Genomic DNA, 27,517 nt, shown 5'->3' with positions numbered 1-27,517 from the left:
GGCGACGGAGTCCGGGCTGGGGGAAGGGTCCGAGGAGCTGGAGTCGCAAGTTCAGGCCCAGCTCGGGCTCCCTGTCCTGCCCTTCCGCTGTCTTGGGGGATTGGACGCCACGCGGCCACGCTAGGGTCGGTGTTGCGGGCCCGGTGTAGGATGCAGGCCGTGAGGCCCCAGGCCGAGGGCTGCGCCAGCCGGCTTGTCCCGGCCAGCCGGGCGGTCCCGTGTGCCGGCGCAGTTCCGCTGGGGTCCAGATGCCCGGCCCTCAGGGGCGAGGCGCGCGCTCCCCGGGGAACCGGCTGCGGAGCAGTCGGCCCGCGCTGGGAGGCGGTGGCACGAGAGGGCCATCTGCCTGGGTGCCGAGAACTGCAACGTCCGCGGTGCAAGGCGCGGCCCGTCCCGGCCCCCAGCCCGGCGCGCACGCACATACCCACGCCGGCCGGCGCCCGCTGCCCGAGCCCCTGTGCCAGGCCCAGACCCTGACTAGGCGCGGGAGGCGGTGCAGGGACTAGAGAACCCCCTCCCCGGGCGTTCCCCTCGCCCCGCCCGAGGCTGCGAGGACCCTTGGGCTCGGGGGTGGTGAGGGAGCTTCGTCCCGGCTGGGCCCGCGCTGGGGACTCGGCCTCCCTGGGCGGGGGCCGCACGGCTGCAGGCCGAGGTGCGGGTGCGCTGTCAGGCTGCAGCCCGGCGCCGTGCGGGGGTGGGCTCAGCGCTGGGGTCGCCTGGCTTCGTTCTCGCGCGGAGGCCGCGGCCGGGCGAGCAGTGCCCGGGCGGGTAACCCGACCCGGCTCCCCGGAGCCGCTCACCCCGCACGGCCGGGCAGGGGGAGGGAGAGGGATGGGGGGGGGGGGAAGGGAGGGGGGGGGGGGGGAGGGGCTGTGGGCACCGCAGGGCCGAATCCCCGGCCCGTCTGCGCTGCTGTAGGGCGGCTGCCCGCGGCACCCGGGACGATCCATCCTCTGCCTCGCGGGCGTCGAGCCTGAGACAGGAGGGAGCTCTGGGGCTGCACAGGCTTGGCTCAGGGAGGCAGACCCGAGCTGCTGCCTCCATTTTGTTTCCTGCTCAGCTTGGTCTGTGGTGGTGGTGGTGGTGTGGGTTTGGGGTGCGGCCGGGTAGGGGGGTTCACCTGCGGCCGCGTCTGCTCGGGGCCTGAGGCCTCGAAGACCCCAGCCCAAGCCCCCAGGTGAGCCCTACGGCAGGAGGGGGGTTGCCTTGGCCTCGGGCCGAACCCAGCGGGCTGAGGGCAGGTGCCCAGTGGATGGGGAGCCTGGGCTGTAACCTAAGATGGAGGCCGGGACTGACGCGGGCCCGAGCGGGGCTGGTGGGGCGATCGGACAGGCCTCAGCCGGGCCAGGTGCCGCCTGGGTTGGGGTTCGAGACGCGTAGGGTGCGGGAACCGTGTGCGGCTCGAGGCCAGCGCTGTGCCCCGAGGTAGGTGAGGGGATCGGAATGCCACCCACGACGCCCGCAGGCCCCGACACTCCAAGGAGGCGCGCGAGGCCCCTGGGGAGCCCGCCTCAGGCCCCGCCCGGGCAGCCGGGCCGGCCCGTAGGCCCCGGCCGCGAGCGGGCGCGCAGGGGGAGAGGAGGGGGCGGCAGCGGCAGCTCCGCTGATTGGGTGGCGCGCTCGCAAGCCCGACTTCACCCGCCCTGAACCCCGAAGAGTGAGGCAAGGGAACGCGCGCGCTCGGTGGGGGAAGGGGTGCGCGCGCACTCGGGGCCCAGCCGCACGCGGGCCGGCGCGAGGCGCTCGGTCGCACGCGCCGCCGCGGGGGCGCGCGCGGTGGGGGTGTGAGGAGGAGGAGGCGGCGGCGGAATAGGCCGGGGCAGGTCGCGCTCGCTGCCTTCTCCCCTGAAGAGAGACACGGGGGGAGGGGGGTGCGGCGAGCGGCCCCGCTCTCTCCCCACCGCTCCGCTAGCACCCCAGTGTAATGAGGGTCACCCCCTCCCCCCAGCTGGCCCGGGAGGGGGCGCGGGGCACGGTAACTAGTGCGCTGGGGTGGGCGGCGGGCAGGCGCGAGGAGGAGGGAGAGAGGAGGTGGCCGGGCGGGGAAGATGGTGGTGGCCGTGAGGTGAGGGGCTCGGGGGAGGGCCGGGCGCGGTGCGGGTTTGGTGGCCGGCGGCGCTGCAGCCGCCGGTCCCCTCCCCCTCTTCCATCACTACCAGCCGGGCTCGGGCCTAGCTGGCCGGGCTGCCGCGAACTTCCTCCCGGCGCGGCCCGTGCCCCGCCGGCCGCCCGCGAACACCTCGGCCTGCGCCTCCCCTCAGGTAGCAGGCTGCGGGGCGCGGGTCTGGCTGCCCTCCCGCAGCAAACTTTGCTTGCTGCTGAATATTGATGAGAGCGATCGGCTCGGCTGGGAGGTGCTGCCGCCGCTGCGGGAAGGAGCGCGGCCCGGGCAGGCGGCGGCGGCGTCGGCAGCAGCCATGTTTTTCAGGCTGTGGCAGCTGCTGCTGCCCTGACTGGGCTTCGCCGGCCGCCTCGGTTTCTCCCTCTGCCGCGTCCCGGCCTCTGGGCCCTGCAGCTGCGGACCCCAGCAGGCCTGCATTCAGGAAGGCGACCTCTGGGGTGCACCCGCCTCGGCCGGCTCGCCTGCGGCCTGCGCACTGCCGCTGCAAAGGCTCCGGCGCTGGCTGGGCGCAGGGTGCAGCGCTATTGTGACCGCTGCGCCCGAGCGAGCCAGGAAGGGGGGGTACCTTTTTGTGCAGGGTCCAGGAGCCCCCCCTCGGACCCCGCAGCCTATTTGCCTTTGAGAGATCCAGTTGCTCGACCCCTGGCGAGGGAGGGGGAGGACGATTCCTGTTTGAGAATTGGGAATTTTGACTGGCAGAGGGGTTTTAATTTTAGTTCAGCCCAAGTGTCCACCAGTCTGCAGAGGAGGAAAAAGAGACGGGCTGTTTCTATGTGGCAGAATCGGCCCAGCTTCGGGAAAATGGAGTTTTCAGAGGCTCACCGAGGCCATTTTTTCATCTCCAGTCGGGGGAACTTTTTCTGGCCATAGAAGTGCAGCGGAGTGGCATAGAGGCCACTAGGCCTTCAAGTGGCTGCCATTTTGAAGAGTCGAGTCAGATGGCCTATTAACTGAGATTAATTGCTGTGCTTTTGGATTCCAGGTTGATGCCGGCCCAGGATGGATCAGACCTGTGAACTACCCAGAAGAAATTGTCTGCTGCCCTTTTCCAATCCAGTGAATTTAGATGCCCCTGAAGACAAGGACAGCCCTTTCGGTAATGGTCAATCCAATTTTTCTGAGCCACTTAATGGGTGTACTATGCAGTTATCGACTGTCAGTGGAACATCCCAAAATGCTTATGGACAAGATTCTCCATCTTGTTACATTCCACTGCGGAGACTACAGGATTTGGCCTCCATGATCAATGTAGAGTATTTAAATGGGTCTGCTGATGGATCAGAATCCTTTCAAGACCCTGAAAAAAGTGATTCAAGAGCTCAGACGCCAATTGTTTGCACTTCTTTGAGTCCTGGTGGTCCTACAGCACTTGCTATGAAACAGGAACTCTCTTGTAATAACTCCCCTGAACTCCAGGTAAAAGTAACAAAGACTATCAAGAATGGCTTTCTGCACTTTGAGAATTTTACTTGTGTGGACGATGCAGATGTAGATTCTGAAATGGACCCAGAACAGCCAGTCACAGAGGATGAGAGTATAGAGGAGATCTTTGAGGAAACTCAGACCAATGCCACCTGCAATTATGAGACTAAATCAGAGAATGGTGTAAAAGTGGCCATGGGAAGTGAACAAGACAGCACACCAGAGAGTAGACACGGTGCAGTCAAATCGCCATTCTTGCCATTAGCTCCTCAGACTGAAACACAGAAAAATAAGCAAAGAAATGAAGTGGACCGCAGCAATGAAAAAGCAGCCCTTCTCCCAGCCCCCTTTTCACTAGGAGATACAAACATTACAATAGAAGAGCAATTAAACTCAATAAATTTATCTTTTCAGGATGATCCAGATTCCAGTACCAGTACATTAGGAAACATGCTAGAATTACCTGGAACTTCATCATCATCTACTTCACAGGAATTGCCATTTGTAAGCAGTTTTTGGTACAACTTAAATATATACGTATATGTATATATACAGGCCACTTAAAGAGAACTTGTAACAAATTTGTTTTTGGTTGCTTATCAGTTCACAGCTGAAATCCTATTGCTAATCATAAGCTTTTGGGCGGAATTTTACTTTGATTTTTAAATTCATCTCTGGTATGAGTTTGGTTATTTTAAGCTTTTTCCAAATAACTCTTCATTGAGAGTAGGCTAATGCTTTTAAAGGCATTTGATTGAGTTCTGATTTATTTTCTCAAGATGGAGATATACATATGATTAAGAAAAAAAAGAAAAGATGGGTTTTCGGCCTGCCAGCACCATGAGTGCAGGTGAACCAATTTAGTGCTTGGAGTCCTGTTGCTGTATGCAGCAGATTATTTTTTTACTTGATGACTTGACTCTTACTTCAGGTTGAAGGGCATTTTGAACACAGATTAAAGTGACTAAGATGAGGTTTTTTTTGGACGTTGTCAAAATCTAAATTAGGCTAGTTTTTCTGAACTACCTGTTGTGAAGGTATAGCATCCTGTGCTTTTGATAACTGCCACCATTGGCTCTTTTTTTTCTTTTTTTGAGATGGAGTCTCACTCTGTCGCCCAGGCTAGAGTGCAGTGGTTGCTCACTGCAACCTATACCTCTTGGGTTCAAGCGATTCTCCTACCTCACCCTCCCGAGTAGCTGGGATTACTGGTATCCATCACCACGCCTGGCTAATTTTTGTAGCACCATTAGTTCTTGAACTTTTTCTAGTTTTCTTTTATTTTATTTTAACAGAACCGTAACTAAGACAAAGTTTTATATTAATTTATTGTTTAGAGACTGGCCTTGCCATGTTGCCCAGGCTGGCGTCGGAACTCCTGGGCTCATTCAATCCTCCTGCATCAGCTAGAACTACAGTAGTTTCAGATTTTGAAGTGTATATGTGTATGTGTGATACATATTCTGTGTGTATAGAAATGGAGAGTATCTTATTTGAGTTGCTGTTTTCAGTAATGTCAAGTATTGTTAGAGGGTGATAAATGATAACATTTGTTTTTATTTGAGCTTATGCAAAATTTCTTGACTTCTAGCTAAATGATCAGTTCACTTCTCTTAGCCTCAATTCTATTGCCTCTAAATTCCAAAAGTACTTGATTGCTATAAGATTCCTTCAGCTTTAAATATTAATATTTGATAATTGATTTTGTTTCTGCCCAAACACATTGTTTGGTTACTGCCGGTAATGTTACCAAAGATAAATTTTTTTTGGCCAAAAAATGTTTCAGAGATACCACATTAAGTTTTTATAAGAAAAACTTTTATGGTATGTTGTTATTCTGAGTTCATTAAACATTCGCTTGACCTTATATCCCTGTTGTTCTTTAAAGTTACAGAGGGAGAATGTGGGTGTGTCACTTTTGTTTCTGTTGATTCTTACCTTAATTGTGCCTTAGTACTCCTTGGTTTCTTGGCAATTGCAGATTTTGAAAAATTTGCTTTAGTGGTTATCTTGAGTCTGAATTGTCCTAGGGTGGGTAGGCTGTTTTGAAAACTTATTGGCAGCTCAGAAATCCTTTTTCTTGGGTTCACGTTGAAATTTATTTTATATATATCGTTTTGTCTTTGTTTTTGCACATAAATTTAAATCTGACAATGGAGATAGATGTTTCTCTAGAAGCATACAAATAGAATTGTAAACCTGTTTCTCATCAAAGAGATGTTAGTGGAGTATCGGTTCTATTAAACAAAAAAAAAAAAATGAAGGCCGAGTGTGGTGGCCCACGCCTGTAATCTCATCACTTTGGGAGGCTGAGGTGGGCAGATCACCTGAGGTCGGGAGTTTGAGACCAGCCTGGCCAACATGGTTAAACTCTGTCTCTACAAAAATACAAAAATTAGCTGGGTGTGATGGTGGGCAACTGAAATCCCAGCTACTTGAGAGAATGAGGCATGAGAATCGCTTCAACCCGGGAGGCAGAGGTTGCGGTGAGCTGAGATTGCGCCATTGCACTCCATACTGGGCAACAAGAGCGAAACTCTATCTCAAAAAAAAAAAAAGACTAAAAAAAACTGAAAATTTTGGAGCCTTTAGATAGTAGCTTACATGTCTGAAATGGGAGTTAGCAAATGCATGAATGTAGAAGTTTTTTTTTTCAGGGAGAAATTGAAATTGCTCAAAGACTATGAGCTTGAAGAAGGAAGTATTTTTTTGAGACAGAGTCTTGCTATCGCCCAGGCTGGAGTGTAGTGGCGCGATCTAGGCTCACTTCAACCGCCTCCTCCTGTGTTCAAGTGATTCTCCCGCCTCAGCCTCCCGAGTAGCTGGGACTACAGGTGTGCACTACCACACCCGACTACTTTTTGTATTTTTATTGGAGACAAGGTTTCACCATGTTGGCCAGGCTGGTCTCAAACTCCTGACCTCAGGTGATCCACCCACCTTGGCCTCCCAAAGTGCTGGGATTACAGCCGTGAGCCACTGTACCCATCCCCTAATTTATTATTTTAGGAATTTGGTTCAGAGTTGTGATTGAAATCTATTGCATTTATTTTTGCCTTTGATATTTTTAGACTGAGCACTTTTTTTTTTTGAGACGAAGTTTCGCTCTTGTCACCCAGGCTGGAGTACAAGGCATGATCTTGGCTCACTGCAACCTTTGCCTTCTGGGTTCAAGTGATTCTCCTGCCTCAGCCTTCCCAGTAGCTGGGATTACAGTTGTGCACCACACACCCAGCTAATTTTTGTATTTTTGGTAGAGATGGGGTTTTACCATGTTGGCCAGGTGAACTCCTGACCTCAGGTGATCCACCAGCCTCAGCCTCGCAGAGTGCTGAGGTGTGAGCCGTGGAGCCTGTTCTTAGACTGAGGACTTAAAAAGTGAGGTCAGGGTGGGCGTGGTGGCTCACGCCTGTAATCCCAGCACTTTGGGAGTCTGAGGCGGGTAGATCACCTGAGATGAGGATTTCAAGATCAGCCTGGCCAACATGGCGAAACACCGTCTCTACTAAAAATACAAAAAATTAGCTAGGCACACTGGCGGGAGCCTGTAATCTGAGCTACTCAGGAGGCTGAGGCAGGAGAATCGCTTGAACCCGGGAGGCTGAGGTTGCAGTGAGCCGAGATTGCCCCATTGCATTCCAGCCTGGGCGACAGGAGAGAAACTGCCTCTCAAGAAAAAAAAAAAGCCATCCTGGCCAACATGGTGAAACCTCGTCTCTATGAAAAATACCAAAGCTAGCCGGGTATGGTGGCGGACGCCTGTAGTCCTAGCTACTCGGGAGGTTGAGGCAGGAGGATCACTTGAACCTGGGAGGTGGAGGTTGCAGTGAGCTGAGATTGCGCCACTGCCCTCCAAACTGGCGAGAGGGAGACTCCGTCTCAAAAAAAAAAAAAAAAAATAAGCAGTCAATCTTAGAATGCAAAGTTAGGTAAGCAATAAGGCTTGAGAAAAGTGTAATTAAAAATAACTGTTCTATGTAGTCATATAATATTAACGTATTCAAGCTGTTCACAGTTGATTTAAGTTATTGATGCAGTAGGTATAGTTACTATGCTGGGAATTTTAGAAAATCCATAGCAAATTGCTATTTGTCTCTTTTTGTCTGTAATCTTGGCTGGGTTTGGTGGCTAACACCTGTAATTCTAGCAAATTTGGAAGCCAAGACAGAAGGATTGCTTAGGGCCCAGAGTTCGAGATTAGACTGGGCAACATACTGAGATCCTGTCTCTACACTCAGTTGGATGTGGTGGTATTCCTGTAGTCCCAGCTACTCAGGAGGCTGAGGCAGTAGTAGGATCGCTTGAGCCCAGAAGTTTGAGACTGCAGTGAGCCATGATCACGCCACTGCATTCCAGCCTAGGCAGCAGAGCAAGATCCTGTCAAAAAAAAAAAAAGGAGAAAATTCTCTTGGCAGTGGGTAAGAGTAGTTATTAGGGTTGTAGATTTCCTGTCTAGAATTAGAAAGAAGGGTCACATTTTCTGTTATTTTGTGTATCTACCTCTAAGTGGACTGTTTGCCTCTTATCACGAATGAGTAGCCTCTTCAGTTTACCATCATGTGCTCTTATTTTCTCGGCATACAGTGAAGTGAAGTGAAGTGATTGTCATTACAATTTGTAATTCTAACCTGGTACTTTAATTGGGTTGATAATTTCTTTTTTTTTTTTTTGAGACGGAGTCTCACTCTGTTGCCCAGGCTAGAGTGCAGTGGCCGGATCTCAGCTCACTGTAAGCTCCACCTCCCGGGTTTTATGCCATTCTCCTGCCTCAGCCTCCTGAGTAGCTGGGACTACAGGCGCCTGCCACATTGCCCGGATAGTTTTTTGTATTTTTTAGTAGAGACGGGGTTTCACCGGGTTAGCCAGGATGGTCTCGATCTCCTGACCTCGTGATCCGCCCATCTTGGCCTCCCAAATTGCTGGGATTACAGGCTTGAGCCACTGTGCCCGGCCTGGGTTGATATTTTCTAATTCTTCCCAGTGTACAAAGGCTTTGTGCTTTGTTGTTATTGTTGTTGAGACAGGCTAGGTGCTTTGGATGTGGAGAATTAAATGAGCGTGGCATTTTCGGAGGATACTTGTTGGAGATTGCTTGGGTAGGATGGATGTAGTCAGGTAATGGGGCCTAGAAATTCAGACTGAAGCATTTGTTGTTGATGTGAAGCATTTGGTGTTGAGAGATTTTAGCTGAGAAGTCATGTAAAATCTGTTTGGAAGACTTTGACTAGGGGAGATTAGAGGCAAGGTTAGGATGTAGGTGTCTGTTGCAATAGTAATTAAGACTTAAGAATTGGCCCAGTGGCATGTACTTGTAGTCCTAGCTACTCCGGAGGCCGAGGCAGGAGGATCGCTTGAGGCTGCAACGCGCTATGTATGATTGTGCCTGTGAATAGCCACTGCACTCCAGCCTTGGCAACATAACGAGATTCTCTTAAAAACAAAAACAAAAAAACCCAAAATTAACAAAAAAACCATGAGCACAGTCTAGTACTCGAAAGAAGGGGTAAATCTAAAAGATTATTTCAAATGGAGAAAATTGGCAGCTCTTTTGGGGATACCTGACCTGGAGGCAGATTGGAGTCTGGATTTGAGGAATGGAGAGAGATGAGGGCAGGTGATGTTTAAGGCTTATAGTTTTGCTGCCTGAGACAAAAATGATTCCTCGGAGGTTCCTTCCTCTTTTTTACCCATCATCCCACAATTTTCTATTCCCTCCTTAGGTATCTTGGAAGAAAATTGATCTTTCCACACCTGAGGTTCTGCTGTCTATCCGACTGCCTCCTTGCTGGATGACCTTTTCTTGTTTGTTTGTTTTTTTTTTTTTTTTGAGACGGAGTCTGGCTCTGTCTCCCGGGCTGGAGTGCAGTGGCCGGATCTCAGCTCACTGCAAGCTCCGCCTCCCAGGTTTACGCCATTCTCCTGCCTCAGCCTCCCAAGTAGCTGGGACTACAGGCGCCCGCCACCTCGCCCGGCTAGTTTTTTGTATTTTTTAGTAGAGACGGGGTTTCACCGGGTTAGCCAGGATGGTCTCGATCTCCTGACCTCGTGATCCGCCCGTCTCGGCCTCCCAAAGTGCTGGGATTACAGGCTTGAGCCACCGCGCCCGGCGACCTTTTCTTGTTTGTTTGTTTTTGTTTTTTTTGAGACAGAGTCTCGCTCTGCCACCCAGGCTGGAGTGCAGTGGGGTGATATCGGCTCACTGCAACCTCCACCTCCCGGGTTCAAGCAATTCTCTGCCTCAGCCTCTGGAGTAGCTGGGATTACAGGCGCCCGCCACCACGACCGGCTAACTTTTGTATTTTTAGTAGAGATGGGGTTTCACCATCTTGGCCAGGCTGGTCTTAAACTCCTGACCTCGTGATCTACCTGCCTCAGCCTCCCAAAGTACTAGGATTACAGGCATGAGCCACCGCGCCCAGCCTTTTTTTTTTTTTTTTTTAAGATGGGTTCTCGCTCTGTTGCCCAGGCTGGAGTGCAGTGGCATGATCTCAGCTCACTGCAACCTCCACCTCCTGGGTTCAAGCGATTCTTGTGCCTCAGCCTCCCAAGTAGCTGGGATTGCAGGTGCCCTCCACCATGCCTGGCTAATTTTTGTATTTTTAGTGGAGACAAGGTTTCACCATGTTGGCCAGGCTGGTCTCGAACCCCTGACCTCAAGTGATCCACCTGCCTCAGCCTTTCAAAGTGCTGGAATTACAGGTGTGAGCCACCACGACCTGCATACCACTTTTTAAATAGTCCTTTTTTGAATGCTTACTCTCTTTTTCTTCCTCTTTCTCTGCAGTCTCATCCACTTTCATTGATTCTGCTGCTACTCCACTCTATGATACTCTCTTCTGAACTGACTTCAAACCACGAAATTCTAATTGTCAACTGAGCTGCTCCTCTACCTTGTGTCATATTCACCTAAAATGTAATATTACTTCCTTTTTTATTTTTCCTTTGGACAGGGTCTTTCTCTGTCACCCAGGCTGGAGTGCAGTGGTGCCATCTCTGCTCACTGCAATCTCTGCCTTCTGAGTTCAAGTGATTCTCCTGCCTCAGCCTCCTAAGTAGCTGGGACTACAGGCGCCCACCACCATGCCTGGCTAATTTTTGTATTTTTAGTAGAAACAGGGCTTTGCCATGTTGGCAATGCTGGTCTCAAACTCCTGACCTCAAGTGATCCGCTTGCCTCCGCCTCCCAAAGTGCTGGGATTACAGGCATGAGCCACTGAGCCCAGCCTATTATTTTCATTTTGAACCCATCTCTTTTATTGCCAAATACGCATTTACTTCTGTGTTCACGATGACGTCATTATCCTGTTCTTCTCAAAGCTGGAATCCTTGCAGTCACTTATTCATTTAAATGATTAAAATACAATTGAATACCTCTTGAGCCAGGCACTGCCAGTATAATAAAAAATAAAAAAATTTTAAAAAGGAAAGAGATAGTCTGCTTTTAAAGAACTTCACTGTGTGGCAAAAACTAGCGTAAACAATGACAATACAGAATACTAAGTAGTCTGGTAGGTGTTATGTATGCAATACTTTGGGAGTGTGAAGGAAGGCATGCCTGGAATAATCAGGGAGGACTTCACAGAGTGGTTATTTATAGTTTGAGCAGAGACATACCAGTAAGAGGGAATACCATATGCAAGTGGCGAGAAATCCTTGGCTAGCTATCTGGGAAGAGTGGGGTTGTCAGGAGATAAAGGTATATAGATAGGCTTATATGCCGTACTGTATAGTTAAATGTTTTTACTATTACAAAATTTTACAGATGCCCTCAGATTCTCTCTTTATTCATTTTTCTATGACATCTTTATTGTTGGTTTTCATTTAGTCTTTCCTTCCAGTCCATCCTATATAAAATTACTTCCTACTTCCAAAGTGAGAAATATTGGGTCTCTACTTAAATTTATAACTTAAATGACGCACACCTCATTTTCTAAACAGATAAAACCCAAATTCAGTGTTCTTTTTGATAGGATCCTGTCCTGACCTTTCCAAATCTTATGCTAGAGCCTTGTGTACCCTGAGTTCAGCCAAACTGGACTCTTAATGGTCCCTTGCTCCATATTCTCCCCTTGCTTATGCCTTTATTCTCCTGGTCTGATTCATCTTTGCATCTTAACAGCATATACCATGGTGCCTTCTTTTTACTGGGGACATATCGAGTTAATGAATGAATCATGCTATTACAGAGGTACAGTTTGGGAAGGGGAGTGAGTACATTTTAGCTAGGAAGGTTATGAGTGGATTGTCAGCCTTCATCATTTTCAGTGGACCAAATTTCTAAAACTTTACAGGTTGGTTGGTTTTTCTTTTTTCATTTCCTCATGTACTCAATTTCTTTTTTTTTTTTTTTTTTTTTTGAGACGGAGTCTTGCTCTGCCACCCAGGCTGGAGTGCAGTGGCCGGATCTCAGCTCACTACAAGCTCCGCCTCCCGGGTTTACGCCATTCTCCTGCCTCAGCCTCCCGAGTAGCTGGGACTACAGGCGCCCGCCTCGTCGCCCGGCTAGTTTTTTGTATTTTTAAGTAGAGACAGGGTTTCACCGTATTAGCCAGGATGGTCTCGATCTCCTGACCTCGTGATCCGCCCGTCTCGGCCTCCCAAAGTGCTGGGATTACAGGCTTGAGCCACCGCGCCCGGCCAAACATCTGTTTTTAAAACGACAAGCTTCTTAATATCTCATGCATTAATTTTTTTCTCCATTCTCAACTTTCACTCTCCTAATTAAGGATAATAATTTTTTTTTTTTTTTGTAAGATGGTATCTTGCTCTGTTGCACAGGTTGGAGGGCAGTGGTGCGATCTTGGCTCACTGCAATCTCCGTCTCCCATGTTCAAGCGATTTTGCTGCCTCAGCCTCCTGAGTAGCTGGGATTACAGGTGGGGTTTCACCGTGTTGGTTAGGCTGGTCTTGAACTGCTGACCTTGTGATCCGCCTGCCTCAGCCTCCCAAAGTGCTGGGATTACAGGCGTGAGCCACTGCACCTGGCCAAGGATAATAAATTATAATGGTTTTAGGCTGGACATCTCTGACTGCATACTGCACTATCTCTTTAGTAGAAGAAGTCCCTTAATGTCTCTGAGGCCCATTTCCTCAGTTATAAATTATGGCTAGTACCTGCCTCGGAGGGTTGTTGAGTCTACGACACAAGATAATTTTTTTTTTTTTTTGAGACAGAGTCTCACTCTAATGCCCAGGCTGGAGTGCAAAATGGCATGATCTTGGCTCACTGCAACCTCCACCTCCTGGGTTCAAGTTGATTCTTCTGCCTCAGCCTCCCGAGTAGCTTGGGTTATAGGCGTGCACGCCACACCGGGCTAATATTGTATTTTTAGTAGAGATGGGGGTTTGCCATGTTCGGCCAGGCTGGTCGAACTCCTGACCTCAGGTGATCGACCCACCTCAGCCTCCCAAAGTGCTAGGATTATACAGGCGTGAGCCATCCCTCCTGGCCATGACACAAGATAATTTATGTGAAGTAATACAGTGCTAGTCCTGAAGTAGGTACGCTGTTAAGTGATGCCTACTGCTGCATGCCAAGAGCCAAATGTACATTTGAAAGAGTTGTGAATTTCAAGAAAGATATTTTTGAGTTTTTATTTCTTTCTGAGACAGGGTCTCACACTTTCGCCCAGGCTAGAGTGCAGTGGCGTGACCTTGGCTCCTGGCTGGGCCGAAGTGATCCGCCGCCCTCAGCCTCCCAAGGTGTTGGGATTACGGGCATGAGCCATTGCGTTTGGCAGAGTTTTTGTTTTTTTTCTCTATTTTTCCAAACTTATTTAATTAGTAAGATAAAGACATTAACTGCTGTTTACAGTTTCCATTTTTAATTAATAATCAGGAGTATTTGTATTTTTGTTTGATAATCAGAATAATTTAATTTGTGCAATAGGATCAATAGCTTTCTGTATTCCAACTGTTAAGTGGTGTAAGTTTATTACATTGTCACTTTTTGCAGGTTGTCCTTTGTCCTAGATAGAAATGTTTAATTTCTTCTTCCTGGTTTTCAGGAGAGCCCATTGAAAGGAGATCCAATCTCTGAAATTTAGTGGTAGGATAATAACAATTGAACAGTTATTTCTGAATCTAATTTAAATAATCTCAATTGTAGCCTTTTAAAGCAATTCCTATGAACCTTTTTGAATTTAGAAAAGTCATACTTGGCCGGGCATCTATAATCCCAGCACTTTGGGAGGCTGAGGCAGGTGGATTATCTGAGGTCAGGAGTTCAAGACCAGCCTGGCCAACGTGGTGAAACCCTGTCTCTACTGAAAATAAAAAAAAAATAAGCCAGGTGTGGTGGCACGTGCCTGTAGTTCCAGCTACTCAGGAGACTGAGGCAGGAGGATCACTTGAATCCGGGAGGCAGAGGTTGCAGTGAGCTGAGATTGTGCCACTGCACTCCAGTCTGGGTGACAGAGTGAGACTTCGTCTCAAAAAAAAGAAAAGGCAAACTTAGAAGTGGAATATAAAAATACCTTGATTTTTGTCACTTTTCATATGCTCCCTCATTTATACTCTTAATATTCTATTAGAAATTGTCTCTTCTCTCCACACACCCCTTTTTTTCCCTTTTGGTTAATATGTTAAGACATCTTTTCATAGAAACATGTAACAGGTTTTTTTTTTTTTTTTGAGGTCAGCATCTTGTTCTGTTGCTCAGGCTGGAGTCCACAACTCACTGCAGCCTAGACCTCCTGTGTTAAAGTGATTCTCCTACTTCAGCCTCATGAGTAGTTAGGACTACAGGGCCATGCCACCACGCCTGGCTAATTAAAGAAAAAATTATTTGGTAGAGACAGGGTCTTGCTATGTTGCCCAGGCTGGTCTTGAATTTCTGGCTTCAAGCAATTCTACTCTGCATTAGCCACCTCAGCCACGAATATTTTCTTATTATGAAATTTTTGTTTAGATAAATGTTGATTCACATGCAGTTGTAACAAATTCCATATCCAGGCTGGGCGTGGTGGCTCACATGTGTAATCCCAGCACTTTGGGAGGCTGAGGCAGATCACCTGAGGTCGGGAATTCGAGACCAGCCTGACCAACATGGAGAAACCCCGTCTCAACTAAAAATACAAAATTAACTGGGCGTGGTGGCGCGTGCCTGTAATCCCAGCTACTCGGGAGGCTGAGGCAGGAGAATCACTTGAACGCAGGAGGTGGAGGTTGTGGTGAGCCAAGATGGTGCCATTTGCACTCCAGCCTAGGCTACAAGAGCGAAACTCCTTCTCAAAAACATAACAAAAAAAAACTCAAAATAAGGAAATTCCATGGCCTAGGCACAGTGACTCATGCCTGTAATCCCAGTGTGTTGGAAAGCTGAGGTTGGAGGGTTGCTTGAGCCCAGGAGTTTGAGGCTACAGTGAAGTATGATTGTGCCACTGCACTCTACCCTAGGTGACAGAGTATGACCCTTCCACTTATGAAAAAGAATAGAGAGGTCCCTTGTATATTTTGCCTGGTTTTGCAATGGTAGTATTTTGCAAAAAATATCTAATACCACAGAACCAGAATATTGATGTTGATGTAATTCACTGAATTTTTTTTTTTTTTTTTTTTTTTGAGACGGAGTCTCCATCTGACACCCAGGCTGGAGTGCAGTGGCTCTATTTCGGCTCACTGCAACCTCCACCTCCCAGGTTCAAGCAATTCTCCTGCCTCAGCCTCCCGAGTAGCTGGTACTACAGACACATGCTATGATACCCGGGGTGTTTCACCGTGTTAGCCAGGGCGATGTCAGTCTTCTGACCTCGTAATCTGCCTGCCTTGGCCTCCCAAAGTGTTGGAATTACAGGCTTGAGCCACCGCGTCCAGCCAGTCTTACTAAGGCATTGATGTTCATATAATTTATCCATCTTATTCAGATGTCCTTAAATTTTATTTTTTTCCTTAAAAGAAATATGTATTTCTATCAGGACATATTCTGGATGTCCCCAGTTTTACTGGTAGTCTTTCATTGTGTGTATATTAAGTTCTTTATGTTTTTAGTACCTGTGTAGGTTAGTATATCCACGACTGCAGTCAAGTTTCTAAATGTTTGCTGGGTGCAGTGGAGAATCGCTTGAACCCAGGAGGCAGAGGTTGCAGTGAGCTGAGATCACGCTGCTGCCCTCTAGCCTAGGTGACAGAATATGTCTCTGTCTCAAAAAAAAAAAAAAAAAAAAATGTCGCTGAACAATTCTAATACCATAAGGATCCCTGCTGTTGCCAGCCCTTTTATAACTACATCCGTCATCTTCAAGGCAACCTTTCCATCTCTTTTTTGTATGTGACAGTGTCTTGCTCTGCTGCCTGGGCTGGAGTGCAGTAGTTGCATCTCAGCTCACTGCAACCTCTGCGTCCCAGGCTTAAGCGATCCTCCCACCTCAGCCTCCTGATTAGCTGGGATTACAGGCCTCTGCCACCACACCCAGCTAATTTTCATATTTTTAGTAGAGACGGAGTTTCGCCATGTTGGCCAGGGTAGTCTTGAACTCCTGGCCTCAAGTGATCCACCTGCATTGGCCTCCCAAAGTGCTGGGATTACAGGTGTGAGCCACCGTGCCTGGCCCTAGTTTTTTCCTTTTTATCACTAAGTAATATTCCATGATACAAATATACCATGGTTTGCTTGACCATTCACCTGTTGGGGAACATCTGGGCCAATGCTACCTTTTGGTGATTAAGGTAAAAGTACTGTTAATGTTCATTTATGGGGTTTTGTGTGACTATAAGTTTTCACTTCTCTGGGATGAATACCAGTAGAAAAATTGCAGGATTATATGGTAATTGCATGTTAAGTTTTTTTGTTTTTTTTTTTTTTTTCTTGAGAGGGAGTTTTGATCTTGTTGCTCGGGCTGGAGTGCAATGACGTGATCTTGGCTCACTCCAACCTCTGCCTCCTGGGTTCAAGTGATTGTCCTTCCTCAGCCTCCCATGTAGCTGGGATTATAGGCGTCCACCACCACGCCCAGCTCATTTTTGTATTTTTAGTAGAGAGGGGGTTTCACCATGTTGGCCAGGCTGGTCCCGAACTCTTGACCCCAGGTGATCCACCCTCCTCGGCCTCCTGAAGTGCTGGGATTACAGGCATGAGCCACGGCGCACGGCCAATGTTCAGTTTTATAAGAAACTACCAAGGTGTTTTCCATAGTGTCTGTACCATTTACGTTCTCACTATCAGTATATGAGTGTTCCAGTTTCTTTGTTTTTTTGAGACGGAGTCTCACCCTGTCGCCCAGGCTGAAGTACAATGGCACGATCTCAGCTCACTGCAACCTCTGCTACCCAGCTTCAAGTGATTCTCCTGCCTCAGCCTCCCGAGTAGCTGGGATTACAGGCGTGTGCCACCATGCTCGGCTAATTTTTTGTGTTTTTAGTAGAGATAGGGTTTCACCATGTTGGCCAGGCTGGTCTTGAACTCCTGACCTCAGGTAATCCACCCGCCTTGGCCTCCCAAAGTACTGGGATTTCAGGCATGAGCCACCACACTTGACAGAGTGATTCAGTTTCTATGCATCCTCACCAGCATTTGGTGCTGTCACTACTTTAATTTTAGCCATTCGTGTAGATATGTAGTAATGTCTCATCTCATTGTGTTTTTTTTTTTTTTTTGAGACGGAATGTTGCTCTTGTTGCCCAGGCTGGAGTACAGTGGTGCCATCTCGGCTCACTGCAACCTCTACCTGCTGAGTTCAAGCAATTCTTGTGCCTCAGCCTCTGGAGTAGCTGGGATTATAGGTGTGTGTCACCATGCCTGGCTAATTTTTGTATTTTTTAGTAGAGATGGGATTTCATCATATTGACCAGGCTGTTCTCGAACTCCTGACCTCAGGTGATCCGCCCACCTTGGCCTCCCAAAGTGCTGGGATTACAGTTTTGTATGGTGGATTCCATACAGAGAGAGTTTTTGATTTATTCTAGATTAGTAGTCCCTAGCCTTTTTGGCACCAGGGACCAATTTCCTGGGAAACAGTTTTTCCACAGGCGGGAGTGGGATGGTTTGGGGATGAAACTTTTCCACCTTAGATTACAGGCATTAGTTAGAATCTCATAAGGAGCGCGCAACCTAGATCCCTTGCATTCGCAGTTCACAATAGGGTTCATGATCCTCTCAGAATCTAATGCCACCCGGATCTGACAGGAGTGGGATCTCAGGCAATAATGCTCCCTTGTCTGCTGTTCACCTCCTGTTATGCAGCCCAGTTCCTAACAGACTCAGGACCAGTACCAGTCTGCGGCCTGGGCATTGGAGACCGCTGTTCTAGATGACCCACATTCTTTTAAATGCCTGTATACAAACCATACTTTCTTTCTTTTTTCTTTGAGACACTCTCACTTATTGCCCAGGCTAGAGTGCAATTGCATGATCTTGGCACACTGCAACCTCTGCCTCCCAGGTTCAAGCGATTCTCCTGCCTCAGCCTCCCAAGTAGTTTGGACTGCAGGCGCATCCCACAATGCCTGGCTAATTTTTTTTATTTGTATTTTTTAATTTTTATCTTATTTATTTATTTTTTGAGTCAGAGTCTCGCTCTGTCACCCAGGCTGGAATGCAATGGCACGATCTCGGCTTACTGCAACCTCTGCCTCCTGAGCTCAAGCGATTCTCTTGCCTCAGCATCCCATGTAGCTGGGATTATAGTCACTCGCCACCATAGCCAGCTTTTTTGTATTTTTAGTAGAGACAGAGTTTTGCCATGTTGTCCATGCTGGTCTCGAACTCCTGAGTTAAGACAGTCCACTGCCTTGGCCTCCCAAAGTGCTGGGATTACAGATGTGAGCCACTGGACCATCCCACAAACCATACTTTGAAAATGTTGCTTCCATTTTTAGATAATTTGTTAGGGAACCAATAAAATCATACGTACTTGTGATTTTCCCTTAGTAGATTGGAACAAATTTTAGTGTTTGTTGCTGTTATTAGGTGAAATTACTTTATTAATACCTCTAAAGTTCCTTTCATATCGCTAGTGACCTTATATGAAATACCATACTACTCTTTTTTTTTTCTTTTTTGAGACGGAAGTCTCGCTGTATCGCCGGGGCTGGAGTGCAGTGGCCAGATATCAGCTCACTGCAAGCTCCGTCTCCCTGGTTCCCGCCATTCTCTGCGTCAGCCTCCCGAGTAGCTGGGACTACAGGCGCCCGCCACCTCGCCCAGCTAGATTTTTGTATTTTTTTAGTAGAGACAGGGTTTCACCGTGTTAGCCAGGATGGTCTCAATCTCCTGACCTCGTGATCCGCCCGTCTCGGCCTCCCAAAGTGCTGGGATTACAGGCTTGAGCCACCGCGCCTGGCCATAATACTCTTTTAGCAATTGCTGGAAAGATAGAATCTATTTTGGAGAATGAACAATTACATTTACATGTTAAATTAAAAGTAATTACTGGTTATGTGATATTCCCTAACATACCAGAATGAGTCTGAAGATAGTCTTTCTTTGAAAATTATGAGTCTTTATTTCCTGTGTTATCTCTGATTTCTCTTGATGCTGTAATTGGAGCTGTTGGGTCTCCCTGGTGAAAGTAGGTGATGTGCAAGTTGTGTCTGTACCCAGTGAAAATAACAGACATTAATGCCACACTAATTTGTCATTGGAATTTTACATTCAAAAGCATTTCTTTTCTTTTTAAAAATATGATTGTAAATTCATAATTTATAGTTGTATATACCAGAGGCATTTCTTTAACATTGTAGTTGGTTCAACTACAATGAAAATATGTTGTTTGTTTTTATAATTAGTATATTGGGGAACAGCATTTCCATCATGTCACAATATATTAAGAATGGCCAGCAGGACACGGTGGCTCACGTCTGTAATCCCAGCACTTTGAGGCCTAGGCAGGAGGATCACCTGAAGTCAGGAGTTGGAGACCAGCCTGGCCAACTTGGTAAAACCCCTATCTACTAAAAATGCAAAAATTAGCCAGGCGTGATGGCAGGTGCCTGTAGTCCCAGGTACTCGGGAGGCTGAGGCACAAGAATCCAAAATTGAACCCAGGAGATGGAGGTTGCAGTGAGCCGAGATTGTGCCAATTCTCTCCAGCCTGGACAACAGAGTGAGACTCAGTCTTTTCTTATTTTTATTTTTATTTTTGAGATGGAGTTTCGCTCTATTTGCCCAAGCTGGAGTGCAATGGCATGATCTCAGCTCACTGCAACCTCTGCCTCCCGGGTTCAAGCGATTCACCTACCTCAGCCTCTTGACTAGCTGGGATTACAGGCATGTGCCACCACGCCTGGCTAATTTTTTTATTTTTAGTAGAGATGGTCAGGCTGGTCTCGAACTCCCAACCTCTGGTGATCGGCCCGCTCCGGCCTCCCAAAGTGCTGGGATTACAGGCATGAGCCACCGTACCTGTCCTTATTTACTTTTTATTTTTCGAGACAGGGTCTCACTCTTTTGCCTAGGCTGGAGTGCAGTGATGCAGTCACAACTCACTGCAGCCTCAACCTCCCAGTCTCAAGCAATCCCCACACCTCTGCCCCTCCGAGTAGGCTGGGACTATAGGTGTGTGCCACCATGCCCAGCTAAGTTTTTCTTTCTTTCTTTCTTTTTTTTTTTTTGAGATGGAGTCTCACTCTGTCGCCCAGGCTGGAGTGCAGTGGCCGGATCTCAGCTTACTGCAAGCTCCGTCTCCCGGGTTCACGCCATTCTCCTGCCTCAGCCTCCCGAGTAGCTGGGACTACAGGCGCCCGCCATCTCGCCCGGCTAGTTTTTTTGTATTTTAGTAGAGACGGGGTTTCACCGTGTTAGCCAGGATGGTCTCGATCTCCTGACCTTGTGATCCGCCCGTCTCGGCCTCCCAAAGTGCTGGGATTACAGGCTTGAGCCACCACGCCCGGCCTTTCTTTTTTTTGAGACAGAGTTTCGCTCTGTTGCCCAGGCTAGAGTGCAGGGGCGTGATCTCAGCTCACTGAAAGCTCCGCCTCCCAGGTTCACACCATTCTCCTGCCTCAGCCTCCCAAGTAGCTGGGACTACAGGCGCCCGCCACCACGCCCGGCTGATTTTTTGTATTTTGGTAGAGACAGGATTTCACCATGTTAGCCAGGATGGTCTTGGTCTCCTGACCTCGTGATCCATCTGCCTCAGCCTCCTAAAATGCTGGCGTAACAGGCATGATGAGCCTCTGCACCCGGCCGTGCCCAGCTAATTTTTATATATTTTTTTGTAGGGATGGGATCGCACTATGTTCCCTCGGCTAGTCTTTAACTGTTAGTTTCAAGTGGTCCTCCTGCCTCGGCCTCCCAAAGTGTTGGGATTACAGGCGTGAGCCACTGTGCCCAGCCAGGTTGTGTGTGTATGTATATGTGTAGGTCTGTATGTTTGTATATGCTTTTATTTATTTATTTATTTATTTATATTTTTATTTTTTGAGACAGAGTCTCGCTCTGTCCCCCAGGCTGGAGTGCAGTGGCCCGATCTTGGCTTACTGCAAGCTCCACCTTGCGGGTTCACGCCATTCTCCTGCCTCAGCCTCCCGAGTAGCTGAGACTACAGGCGCCCGCCACCACGCCCAGCTACTTTTTTTGTATTTTTAGTAGAGACAGGGTTTCACTCTGTTAGCCAGGATGGTTTCGATCTTCTGACCTCGTGATCCTCCCGCCTCGGCCTCCCAAACTGCTGGGATTACAGGCATGAGCCACCGTGCACAGCCTATATTTATTTGTTTGGAACAGAGTCTCACTCCCTCATCCAGGCCGGAATGCAGTGGCATGATCTCAGCTCACTGCAGCTTCTGCCTCCTGGGTTCAAGCGATTTTTTTTTTGAAACGGAGTCTCGCTCTGTTGCCAGGCTCACTGCAAGTTCCGGCTCCCGGGTTCACGCCATTCTCCTGCCTCAACCTCCCGAGTTAACTGGGACTATAGGTGCCCACCAGAAAGCCTGTCTAGTTTTTTATATTTTTAGTTAACGATGGGGTTTCACCATGTTAGCCAGGATGGTCTCGATCTCCTGACCTCGTGATCCGCCCGCCTCGGCTTCCCAAAGTGCTGGGATTGCAGGCGTGAGCCACCGCGCCTGGCCTTTTCTTTTCTTTTTTTTTTTGCAAGTGATTCTTGGGCCTCAGCCTCCTGATACAGGAGTGTGCCCTCAACGCCTGGCTAATTTTTGTATTTTTAGTAGAGACAGGTTTCACCACATTGGACAGGCTGGTCTCAAACTCCTGGCCTCAAGTGATCCACACTCCTCAGCCTCCCAAAGTGCTGGGATAGCAGCTGTGAGCCACCATGGCCTGCCCAGGTTTTATATTTATTAATTTTTTCTTTTAAATTTTGTGTTTATTTAGGTTTTGTATGTAAAGTGCTTTTCTAACAGAGCTTTGGGGTAGAAGTGTTAGGGCAGGTAATTAAACCACTGAAATTCTTTGGAGGAGAAGATAATTATTAGAGTTGTAAGTGAAGTCTTGGTAGGTACCTTATCAATTTCATAGTAATGTCTGTGGAATTACTATTTTTTGCTTTTTTAAAAAAATTATTTCTTGAGGATTAATTGCTGATGGTGGAATATGATTTTATATATAGTTGGCTCTTGATGTACTTATTTCTGGATGGCTTTCCAAAAGGATTTTACCATTTTAAACATAGTTCTAAATAGTGTATGAATTTAGCATTTGCCCTACACATAGATAACACTGATTTTTTTTTTTTTTTTTTTATTAAGTGGGTGCAAAATGCTACTATAGGATTGCTTTAACTAGTGCAGTTTTATCGTTGAAGATGATTTCTGCTTGTTTACTGTTTGTATTTTTTTCTAGGAGTTTTGTGTCTATATTCTTTGCTGATGTATCTTTTTGGATTTAATGTTTTATACGTATTAAACTTTCATCTCATTGGATATAAATATTTTCCCAATCTGGTTTTCATTTTAATTAATGATTTTCTATAGTTGTATAATCAGTTTCATTTATTATATAGCTAGGTCTGTTTTCGAGTGATTTATTGATTCAAAGCTTATTGTGCTTCTAGATATTTGAAAACTAACTTTGGACTCCTGTAAAAATTTGAAGAACTCATATTTACTACAGTCTTACTGATTTAATAGGAGTTTTAATATCCAGTACTATGCTAATAATTTTATAGTGTTTTTACTACAATTTTATGAGAACATAAGTTTTTAGAGCTGTGAATGGAATGTTTTCTGCTAATTGGTTATCTCTTCTGTGTAACAGACCCCTAAGTGTAGCAGGTTAGAGGAGTAAACATTTATTATCCCTTCTCACATTTTGTAAGGAATCATGGAGTGGCTTAGCTGGTGGTGCTGGCTCAGTCTCTCTAATGAATTTACAGTCAAGATGTCTGCCAGGGCTGCAGTCTCTGAAGGCTGTAGGATCCCTGTCCAAGATGGCTCATTCGTATGGCTGCTAACTCTTTGTATGAGGCCTGTTCTTTCCCACTTGGACTTCTCCATAGGCCTGCTTACTTTATGGTAGCTGGCTTTTCCCGGAGTGAGTGATCCAAGAGAGAAGGATAGATCAAGCAGGAAGATGCAGTAACTTTTTATGATGTATTCTATTGACTGGCCACACATACCAAGCAGATAGGGAAGGGATTACACAAGGGCATGAATACCATCAGGCTGGGATAATTGGGGGCCAGCTTGGAATCTGGTTACCATATCCAACCAAATAAGAAATTAATAGTTTTAATTAAAGGAAAAGGATTATATCAAATAGACATTCGTTTATCAGTTTTTACTTTTAAGCTGAGTCAATAGTTTTTCAAATTGAAGTTTTGAATAGATATATGGTCAAAAAGTACATGAGAAGTTAACCAGTGAAGTGGCCTCTGTGCCATGTTTGCTCAGGTAACGCCTCTAATTCTTGTGCTCCCCTGGAGACCACCTTTTTTAAGGGAAAGGTAGTGGACTGTGCACACTTGGTCTTTCTTTTTCACATAATGGTATATGTTGAAATCTTTCCATTTTAGAGCATAGGTTTCCCTTTTTAATTTTATTATTATTATTTTTTTGAGACGGAGTCTCCCTCTGTTGCCCCGGTTGGAATGCAATGGCACAGTCTTGGCTCAGGGCTCACCGTCTCCTGGGTTCAAGCGATTCTCCTGCCTCAGCCACCTGAGTAGCTGGGGATTATAGTCACCTGCCACTATGCCCGGCTAATTTTTGTATTTTTAGTAGAGACGGGATTTCATCAAGTTGGCCAGGCTAGTCTTGAAATCCTGACCTCAGGTTATCCACCCACCTCAGCCTCCCAAAGTGCTGGGATTATAGGCGTGAGCCACCGCACCTGGCCTAATTTTTGTATTTTCAGTAGAAATTTTTGTATTTTGTATTTTTGTATTTCTCCAAATTGGTCAGACTGGCTGAGCTCAGGTGAGCCACCAGGCCTGACCTAATTTTTGTATTTTTAGTAGAGATGGGATTTCACCATGTTGGCTAAGCTGGTCTTGAACTCCTGACCTCAGGTGATCTGCCTGCCTTGGCCTCTCAATGTGCTGGGATTATAGGCGTGAGCCACTGTCCCTGGCTTTATTTACTGATTTATTTTAACCTGGATAGTTTTCTTTTGCATGAGTATAGACATTTTCCTATTCATACATTCTGAAAGTGAATAACTATATATATGCAATTTATTTTTATTTTTATTTATTTATTTGTTTATTTTTTGAGATGAGAGTCTCGCTCTGTCACTGAGACTAGAGTGCAATGACACAATCTCGGTTCACTGCAACCTCTGCCTCCTGGGTTAAGCAATTCTCCTCCCTTAGCCTCCCCAGTAGCTGAGATTATAGGTGTCCGCTAATTTTTGTATTTTTGCAAAATTCACTGAGCTAATTTTAGTATTGTTGGTAGAGACAGGGTTTCACCATGTTGGCCAGGCTGGTCTTGAACTCCTAACCTTAGGTGATATGCCCGACTCACCCTCCCAAAGTGCTGGGATTACAGGTGTGAGCCACTGCATCTGGCCTGCATGGGGATTCTTAATGAAGATAATTATTGTAGTTGAGGGGGAAAAGGAATAATAAATATTTATTGGACCCTAAATACCTTTGAATGTGGAATACCCTAGGTATTCTAGGGCATTTAGGGACTGAGAGAAATTCATTCCTCTGTACTCCTCCCCGGCTTTTTTTAGATTTTTTTTTTTTTTTTTTTTTTTTTTGAGGCGGAGTCTGTCGCCCGGGCTGGAGTGCAGTGGCCGGATCTCAGCTCATTGCAAGCTCCGCCTCCTGGGTTCACGCCATTCTCCTGCCTCAGCCTGTCCCAGAGTAGCTGGGACTACAGGCACCCACCACCTTGCCCTGCTAGTTTTTTGTATTTTTTTTTAGTAGAGACGGAGTTTCACCGTGTTAGCTAGGATGGTCTCGATCTCCTGACCTCGTGATCCGCCCGCCTCGGCCTCCCAAAGTGCTGGGATTACAGGCTCGAGCCACCGCTCCCGGCCTAGATTTTTTTTTTTTTTTTTTTTGAGACGGAATCTTGCTCTGTCTCCAGGCTGGAGTGCAGTGGCGCGATCTTGGCTCACCACAACCTCTGCCTCCTGGGTTGAAGCAATTCTTCTGCCTCAGCCTCCTAAGTAGCTGGGACTGTAGGTACACGCCACTATGTCCAGCTAATTTTTGTATTTTTTTGTAGAGACGGGGTTTCACCATGTTGGCCAGGATGGTGTCGTTCTCTTGACTTCCTGATCTGTCTGCCTCAGCCTCCCAGTCTTGGGATTACAGGCGTGAGCCTCCGCCCAGCCTTTTTTAGATTTTTAAGGTAATTTTTGTTAAAGCATGAACTTAAAAAATCGAACTGGGCTGGGAATGGTGGCTCATGCCTCTAGCCCCAGGACTTTCGGTGGCAGAGGCAAGTGGATTGCTTGAGCCCAGGAGTTCAAGACCTGCCTTGGCAATAATATCAAGACCCCCTCTTCATTAAAAACAATCAAGCCAGTATCTTTCTTAATACTGTTTTACATAAGAATTTTTTGTAGTATGTCACGTTTTAATGTATATTGGTTACATAGTTGCAAATTTAAAAGCATACTGGCCGGGCGCAGTGGCTCTTACCTGTAATCCCAGCACTTTGGGAGGCTGAGGCGGGCAGATCTTCTGAGGTTAGGAGTCAGAGACCAGCCTGGCCAACATGGTGAAACCCTGTCTCAGGCTGAGGCAGGAGAATTGCTTGAGCCCAGGAGGCAGAGGTTGCTGTGAGCTGAGATCGTACCACTGCATTCCAGCCTGGAGGACAGAGCGAGACTCCATCTCTAAATAAATAAATAAATAATAAATAAAGAAACGTGTACTAACTGCATTTTAAAAATGAAAGTATAGCCCAGGTACAGTGGCTCACAACTGTAATCTTAGCACTTTTGGAGGCTGAGGTGGATGGATCACCTGAGGTCGGGAGTTTGAGACTAGCCTGACCAACATAGTGAACCCTGTCTACTAAAAATACAAAATTAGCTGCTGTGGTGGCACATGCCTATAATCCCAGCTACTCAGGAGGCTGAGGCAGGAGAATTGCTTGAACCTGAGAGGCGGAGGTTGCGATGAGCTGAGATCATGCTGTTGCACTCCAGCCTGGGCAACAAGAGCGAAACTTCGTCTCCAAGAAAAAAAAGAAAAATCAAAATATAATTCGCCTAAGATAAAATTCACCCTCTTTAGTCAGGTGCAGTGGCTCATGTTTGTAATCCCAGCACTTTGGGAGGTAGAGGTGGGCAGATCACTTGAGGTCAAGGAGTTTGAGACCAGCCTGGCCAACATGGTGAAACCCCTTCTCTACTAAAAATACAAAAATTAGCCAGGTGTGGTGGCACATGCCTATAATCCACCTACTCAGGATGCTGAGTCTGTACTACAGCCCTGGGCTACAGGGTGAAGCTGTGTCTCAAAAATAAAAAATAAAATGCAGCCACTTAAAGGGTATAGAGTTGAACAACTGTTACCATTGTCTAATTCCAGAACCTTTCATCACCCCAAAAGAAAACACATTCCCAACAGTCATTTCCCATTCAGTCTCCTCTAGCCCCTCACAACCATGAATCTAATTCATGTCTCTATGTATTTGCCCATTCTAGGCATTTTGTATAAATGCAGTCATATAATTTGTGGCCTTTCGTGTCTGACTTCTTTAACTTAGCATAATGTGTGTGTGTGTGTTTTTTGTTTTTGTTTTGAGATGCTCTGTTGCCCAGGCTGGAGTGCAGTGGCACGATCTCGGCTCACTGCAAGCTCTGCCTCCCGGGTTCACGCCATTCTCCTGCCTCAGCCTCCCAAGTAGCTGGGACTACAGGCGCCCGCCACCACGCCCGGCTAGTTTTTTGTATTTTTAGTAGAGACGGGATTTCATCGTGTTAGCCAGGATGGTCTCAATCTCCTGACCTCGTGATCCGCCGGCCTCGGCCTCCCAAAGTGCTGGGATTACAGGCGTGAGCCACCGCTCCAGGCCGTCAATTTAGCATAATGTTTTAAGGCTCGTTGATGTTGTTGTATGTATGCATACTTCATTTCATTTTACTGCTGAATATTGTTTTGTATTGATACCACTTTTTGTTTGTCTTTTCATCAGTTGACAGATATTTTGTTTCTTCCACTTTGTGGCTGTTACAGGCAATGCTACGGTGAACATTTGTATTAAAGTTTTAGTGTGAATGTATGTTTTCAGTTCTCTTGGGAAAATACCTAGAAGTGGTATTGTTGGGTCATATGGTCATATGGTAATTCTTTGTTTAGCATTTTGAGGAACAGCCAGACTGTTTTACACAGTGGTTGCACTGTTTTACAGTCCTCCTACTTCAGCCTATGTGGGTTCTAATTTCTTTCTTTCTTTCTTTTTTTTTTTTTTGAGACGGAGTCTCGCGCTGTCCCCCAGGCTGGAGTGCAGTGGCTGGATCTCAGCTCACTGCAAGCTCCGCCTCCCGGGTTCACGCCATTCTCCTGCCTCAGCCTCCCGAGTAGCTGGGACTACAGGCGCCAGCCACCTTGCCCAGCTATTTTTTTTTTTTTTTTTTTTTGAGAACGGAGTCTCCCTCTGTAACCCAGG

The 27,517-nt window shown here is 47.1% G+C and overlaps 1 protein-coding gene across 6 annotated transcripts in view; it reads left to right on the top strand.

The window, feature by feature from the left end:
* Positions 1 to 369: 369 nt before the first annotated feature.
* Positions 370 to 27,517, top strand: part of NSD1 (nuclear receptor binding SET domain protein 1) — a 175,977-nt gene continuing 148,829 nt past the window's right edge. Inside the window, exons 1-3 of one of the 6 annotated variants that reach the window (XM_023185005.2) lie at positions 374 to 1,177; positions 3,105 to 3,218; positions 3,959 to 4,048. In XM_023185005.2, the coding sequence (XP_023040773.1) occupies positions 3,189 to 3,218; positions 3,959 to 4,048 (120 nt within the window). In that variant the 5' untranslated portion in view covers positions 374 to 1,177; positions 3,105 to 3,188. Of the gene's footprint in view, positions 1,178 to 1,724; positions 1,976 to 3,104; positions 4,049 to 27,517 lie in introns of those variants that run through there. The other 5 variants (XM_023185006.3, XM_023185004.3, XM_023185002.3 and 2 more) reach the window with 5 other exon arrangements.

The sequence above is a fragment of the Piliocolobus tephrosceles genome, chromosome 4 (genome assembly GCF_002776525.5).
Source record: "Piliocolobus tephrosceles isolate RC106 chromosome 4, ASM277652v3, whole genome shotgun sequence".
Classification (NCBI taxonomy): Eukaryota; Metazoa; Chordata; class Mammalia; order Primates; family Cercopithecidae; genus Piliocolobus; species Piliocolobus tephrosceles.
This window is presented reverse-complemented; position numbering and strand designations above follow the sequence as displayed.